The 6965-nt window shown below is 38.9% G+C and overlaps 1 protein-coding gene across 1 annotated transcript in view; it reads left to right on the top strand.

Annotated features, from left to right (window-relative positions):
* Positions 1 to 2544: 2544 nt before the first annotated feature.
* Positions 2545 to 6965, top strand: part of LAMA4 (laminin subunit alpha 4) — a 102066-nt gene continuing 97645 nt past the window's right edge. Inside the window, exon 1 of the mRNA XM_081346628.1 lies at positions 2545 to 2754. Coding sequence (XP_081202754.1) covers positions 2554 to 2754 — 201 coding nt within the window. The 5' untranslated portion in view covers positions 2545 to 2553. The remainder of the gene's footprint in view (positions 2755 to 6965) is intronic.

The raw sequence follows: 6965 nt of genomic DNA, 5'->3' as shown, positions 1-6965 counted from the left end.
TCTTCTCCGCGAGCTGCATTGGCTTCCGGTTGCCCTCCGGGTGAGATTCAAGGTGCTGGTGATGACCTATAAAGCCCTAAATGGCATGGGCCCGGATTATCTAAGGGAACACCTGCTGCCAGCGTCAATTTCCCATCGTCCTGTGCGCTCCCACAGGGAGGGCCTCCTCAGGGTACCGCCGGTCAAGGATTGCTGACGGGCGATACACAGGGGGAGGGCATTCTCTGTGGGCGCGCCTGCCCTATGGAATCAACTGCCAACGGAACTCCGGACTGCCCCCGACCTTCGTTCATTTCGCCGGGACCTAAAAACCTGGCTCTTTTAGCTATCTGGTCTGGACTGAGAGGTTTAATGTTTTTAAATTGTGATTTAATTTTTGCGGCTAGACTTAATTTAATTTAATTTTAATTTTATATTGGATTGTTTTTAAATTTTGCCTTGTAAACCGCCCTGAGTCCTTTGGGAATAGGGCGGTATATAAACCGAATAAATAAATAAATAAATAAATTCTTATGATGGAACCTATCTTGTTACCAGCATCATCCAATTTTATTTATAACACATGGGAGGGTACCTTTCTTCAAAGTAAAGAATCAAACCAAAACAAATTGGCACCCCCTTCACCCACATCGGAGGAATTCATGTAAATATTAGATAGAAGGGGGTGGGCGGGTGGGAGAGAGAGAGGTAATGGGAAAGACCTCACCAGTGTCTTCCAGTAAATAGATATTGGATCTATCTATCCACGACAGCCATGGAGTAACAAGTTTTCACTTTCTGCCTACTTTCTTCTAACATTTGGGGAGTGGAGAGTGGCATAATATCTGCAATTTGGTACACAAATATTCAACACTTTAATTATTTATATATAAGTATGTATATTGCATTCATATTGCACTAAAATGAGTGGTTGTATATCTTGCTCTGGGGAGGGGAGGAGTGAGAAAAAAAGGGAGTGCATTGTTTTTTCTCCATTGTATTTTTTTACTGGATCTGAAGTTCTCTCTTACCTGTCTTTCTAGGGACATGTAGAAACTCTGCAAGGGAGACCATCAGACTGACAGATGGGTATGGCTATATCCGATGTTATTCACTTGGAATGTAGCTATCTGTCCCCAATTCCTGCCTCAGTGCAGTGTACTGAACTAGTTAAGTCTGGGTGTTAGCAGAGCATGGAATACAGATTATTATGATCAAATCATTTGTATTCCATGATTTTGAACTTTCCTAGATGCATCTGATTGGCCATTATTAGGAAAGGAATGCTGAACTGAATAGGACTAGCAGGCCTGCTCTAATGGTCTTAAGAGAGCGGCCAAAGAAATTGAATGGATGCTTGGACTTATTTTTTTTTCTGATTGTGTCTTCTCCCAAGCGTACTCTCAAGTATGGTAGCAAGTTTTGTTTTTCTGTAAACATCATTTTTCTTCAATACTTCATCAGAGTCTCGATTCGCAGAGCTAATTGCTTGGATACAAGGAGAAAGACTTGAGGGGTGGCAGGCACCAAGGCAGAGACCATTCTAGGTAAATACTGCCATTTTTAATGGAAATGTCACCAGTCTGTTAAGAGCCTTAGAAACTATAGAATGCTTTAAAATGATGTCATGATCTAAGGAGTTTAGTCTAGAAATAGAGAGGCCGTGCCTAGTCAATTACTTGGCAGAATTTTATTCACTACCAGCCTTGTTTCAGCCACTTCACAAAGCATCTCTTGAGAAGGAAAACAAGTTGGTCTTTGTAAATAAAAGTTCATGCAATTGCATAATGAAACCATTTTCTAAATCGGTACTGAATGATTTTTTTTTCAGCGATCAGATTTGATGAGAAGAAATGGGGAAAAGGAGAATCTAATAAAGAGTGTTAAGATGCCCGTTTTCTAGCAAAGATCCTGGATCTAAGACTTCTTGGGTACTTGATTTCATCTTGAAGTTTTCAAATGACAAAAAGAACATCATATCTCCGTATCCTCCTTCTGACTGTGGGTCTACCCATCTCAAATTTTCCATGTCTGTGATACTTTGAAATATATCCTGTAAGCTAGCCATCATCAGCAAGGTCTTATTAAGTTTTGAGCAGGGGATGTGAGAGGAAGCGTGGGGAGGTCTGACTTGAATGCTGCGTGGGTGGCTCTCAAGCTGGAAGGGGAAAGGGGAATGACGATCCTGAAAAAGTTGGCGGAAGCCAGAGCTTTGAATCCAGACTCAGCCTGTATCCTGACTGAGGGGAGATAAGGTGGCAGCGCAGCTCGGGCTGCTTTCCTGGAATACAATCTGCATTTTGACACTCTCTGTTAAGCACTGCCCATCTGTATGTTATTCAGCCAGAGCCTCCAGGGAGAAAGAGGAACTCCAGACTCTGAAAGCCAGTGAGAAAGAAAGCAAAGGCACTCTTCTGAGAAAGAACTGTTGCAAATTGACTTAGCAGTCCCACATCTGGAAGCTGATACTTAAAATAACTGAGGCGCCACTCAAGCAAGTGGGCCAGGAAGGCAATTAAAGCAGAAGCAAGAAGCAAGAAACTGGAAGATCCCTGCTGAATGTAAAGGGAGGAGATGGCTTTGATCTTGGCCTGGACCCTGATTTTTCCTATATTCTCCTTCCTGGGATGTTTCTCCTTAAGCTCAGCTTCGGCGGAGGACAACGCTTTTCATTTTGACACTGAAGAGAGCTCAGCCCACGGTAGCCAAGACAATAGCCTTCTCACAGGGCAGCAGCAAGCTATAGCTTTTGCGAGCTGGTCACATTTTGCTGAGGTACAGTCACTCTCCTGTCTGTTGACCTTTCTCCTCCTTTGTATGCTTTCTCTCATATTTGTTTAAGACTTCAAACGGGTAATACAAATGTCCTCCATTTGAAAGCAGAAGTGTGGGGCTAGGAAGATTGTAAGGCTTTTTAAATGCTGCTAGAAAAGATTCCCTTTCAAATTCCAAAGTGCATCTCCTGGTGCAGTACTGTACTACAAATTCAGGTTAACTCACTTGGCTTTTCATGAAAAAAACAATAACTTGGCCTACCAAACAGTTTCAAGTAAACTATCTTACAGTACCACCTTCCCTTTGAAAGAGAAGTTTGTACTTGTGTTGAGATTGAGATTGAGGCCTCTGGAATTGCAGGAAGATTTGAGGAAAGAGTTATTGGTTTGTCGGGAGAGAGAAAAATAAGTTAAATAACAAAATCTGGTGATTTCACTGTCTTTGACAGTAAGGATTTGTTTAGTTGCATGAATATACAGTTCAACCCATTCATTTCAGTGTGAACACACAGTCCCATGATCCTACACTGATCTGTGTGAGTCAATTGACCTCTAAAAGTTATTATACTGTTTAACTGCAAAATATGTATTCTTATGAGAAAAGAACTATTTTCTTTGTTTTAACTTCAGTATTTCTTGATTGTTATAATATTGCTATTTTTCTCAGCCAAAACCTTTATTAGGGTTGGTATCACCGTGTGATTAACCTTCAAAAATTCCCTTAGAAACAAGGGAATATACCATATCCACTATGGTATAAAAGGATTTTGCACATGAAAAGGATGTGTGTACAGGACTGTATGCTCCTTAAATACAAATTAGGAACACCAATGAAAATAAGGCTTTGTATTAAGGTTCTATGATTATATCACATGGGTCTATTCTATTCTCCCAATTTGGAAGTATAATATTAGAAGTAGTTATACATCCTAGTGAGTAGAATTCAAAACTGTAGTATGGTACAGAACCTTAGCCTATAGACTTTGTGTTACACCTAGAGGAATGTTTGTGTGCAACCTCATCAATACTTCATTTGCTTGTTTGGAAGTTATTGCCACAGAGTTCAGGACTTTTGTCATAACAATTGTTTGCTAAGTGTAAGTTCATAACACTCACATTTTAGAAAATAAATGGCTGAAGACCATCTGCAGCAAAATGTTCTTCTACCTTTATGAAAATAAAGAGTGTACTTTAATGACACAAAATTATAAGTATTTACTCAAGAAGATGTAAAATGTATGAGATAATGATAATGAGTGGGTTTTATTTCCATCTTGGATACTTGTCATTAATTGATTTTGGTTTAAGTGTAATTCACAGCTGAGGTGGGAGGGGAAAACACAACTTGACTTGGGAGGGAGAAACTATATCCTGTAACAATGATATTGTGTAGGAGGCAAATTAAGACAGAGAGGTCATGGGAAAGAAGAGAATTTGGACAATAACCTAGAAAGTCTGCAGAGCTTGGCCCAAAATGAATTCCCAGGATTGAAGCATTGGTTCATTACTATCATACTAAATTTAATAGATACTTGTATAGCAGATTTTTAATTGAACATCTTGGTTTGCAGCTAAGCTTTCTTTGAATCAGTATTTAGCAAAAGAAGAATTTATAAAAAATACTGTATATTATTATTGTCATTGTAGTATTCTTCCACAGTTTGAATTTCTTATTTTCATGAATAAGAAATTATTGTGAAATCCTCAATACTCATATTCAGGGGGGAAAAGACCTCTAAAATCTGACAAGTAGTTGAACAGGAACTCCAACTTAAGATTGTATTAAATAGATGTATTGCTTTAAGTATACACCACCACCACCCTGCCACCAATGCTGGATGCAAATTGCATACATTTGTTAGTATTTGCCAATAGCCATTAAAAATGGAATACCTTGATTTTTATTGAGTAAAATATCTGCTTTGGATATGAGATATTCACAGTATGTAATAGCTCAAATTTATTAGTATGCCTTATCAGAAAAAAATACATTTATTTATTCATTTTTATCTTGCCTTTTTGCTCTAGCAAGCATTCATAAAAGAATGCTCATAAGAAAATATATGGGACAGTGATTCAATCAAAAATCAAAGACCAAAACCTATGCTTAACTTCTTTCCCCCAGGATCAATACATTTACTGCTTGACTGGCTGGGTGAGGTAGATATAGAAAGACCTGAACATCTTAGCTCACAAAAATCCCCTACATGGATGAATAAGATTAATTTGGGTTTCCTATCCCTACACATTTTTACATTGGGTTAGGCTTCACCACAAATGTTTACTTTTAAGGAATTGCAGCCAAGCAAATATTTTTCTGCCAGCACCAGGCACTATTTTAGCTGGAAATTAAATCTGGGTCAAGTTAATATCCACATCTCTGTACAGATAGGCAAGCCCTTATTACTATAGGCAAGGAAGAATAAAGATGCAGTCTAAGCAGAAGGAATTATTATTTCCATAGGAAATTTTAACCATACATGTTTCTCTAGGAAATCCTGTGGAAATTTGCTTCTAATTTGTGCTTTTAATTATTATTAACTAAATACATGCATCCTATTAATGTTTAACATATATATTAATGTCTTCAAAAACCATACTGTGCACAGAAACTTTTCTCCAGTTAATTGGGTTTTTAGATTTATTTATTTTTTACTTATTTAGGTATCTTTAAGTCAGTTTTGACTCTTGGCAATTACACGAAGAAGTCTTTACAGTTTTCTCGGCTACATTTTTGGAAATGTCTTGCCATTGCCTTCTTCCTAAGGCTGAGAGGGACTGATTGGCCCTGCTGGCTTTGTACCTAAGGGAGAACTAGAACTCAAAGTCTTTTGGTTTCAAGTCCAATGCTCTCAATTTAAATGTATTTTTTTATTTTAATTCCATTTATATCCCACCCTTCTCCAAAGACTCAGGGCGGCTTACAAGCTTAGCAGTAGCCTTCATTCTATGTATATATGCCTGCTTATTAGGGCTTTCACACACACCCCAAGCGGCATTATTACAAAGTCAGCTTAATTGCCCCCAACAATCTGGGTCCTCATTTTACCTACCTCGGAAGGATGGAAGGCTGAGTCAACCTTGAGCCTGGTGGGATGCGAACCTGCACTAATTGCAGGCAGCTGGTGTTACTTAAGGAGGCATTAGCCCACTGCTCCACCAAGGCTCTTTATAATACAAATTTTAATATAAATTTTTATAATACAAATTTATAATACAAATTTTATTAGTGACTTTGATTGAATGACTTAGAAAGCATTATGATGCACAATTGTATCCTCAAAGATTACTAGCCCCAATGCAAGGTAATTGTCATTGCTGAATAACAGGTGAGCTCCATCTGAGCATCTGGGGGAGTCCTCCTGAACTGATAACTCCTGCTCAAAAGGAAGGTGGCAACTTTGACCAAGGGGGAGATTGGCATAGCTCCATTTGGTGCACCAGTGCACAGATTGTGTGGCTTCGTAGATCAAGAGGCTGTAGTTACTTTGATACTTGACTACTGCAATGTCCTTTACATGGAACTGCCCTTGAAAACTACTCTGAAGCTTCAGCTGGTCTAGAAAATAGTGCTCAGGGAAGATGCCCCATTATGCCCACATAACATTTCTGCTCAGCAAGCTGCACCAGTTGCTAGTGGGTGCAAAGTTCTAGTTATTACCTATAAAGCCCTACATGGCATGAGCCAGGTTACTTGAGGGACTATTTCCCAAGGTTTCTGCCTGTCATAGAGCTTGCTCTTTAGAATCTAAAATCCATGTGGCTCTCACCCCGATAGCATTCAGTAAGGCCTTGAAGACCTGACTGTTCTTACAGGCCTTGGATTGAGATGGGGTCCTTGTTGGATTCATCTTTCTTATTTTTCTTTGTCTATATATAGTGATGGGATCCCATCTTGTTTTGATTTGTATTGGATTGTTTCTGGATCCTGTCCTCTGGATTATCCTTTGACCCTGATTTGTTCTCTTTCATCCTACTTGTTCTTCACCCCTAATAACCTGGCAAAACTCTTGGATGATCTAGCATCAATGGGTAAATAAAGCTCATTCTACACATTCATGAACTCCATATGATTAGTTTACCAGTAGATTACATCATGATGATGATGATGATGATGATGATGATGATGATGATGATGATGATGATGTTATCCATTCAGTCATGTCCAATTCTTGGCAATTCTATGGGCCAGGTCTTTTCACATCTTCCAAT

This window comes from Vipera berus (assembly GCF_964194415.1).
Source record: "Vipera berus genome assembly, chromosome: 1".
Taxonomy (NCBI): Eukaryota; Metazoa; Chordata; class Lepidosauria; order Squamata; family Viperidae; genus Vipera; species Vipera berus.
This window is presented reverse-complemented; position numbering and strand designations above follow the sequence as displayed.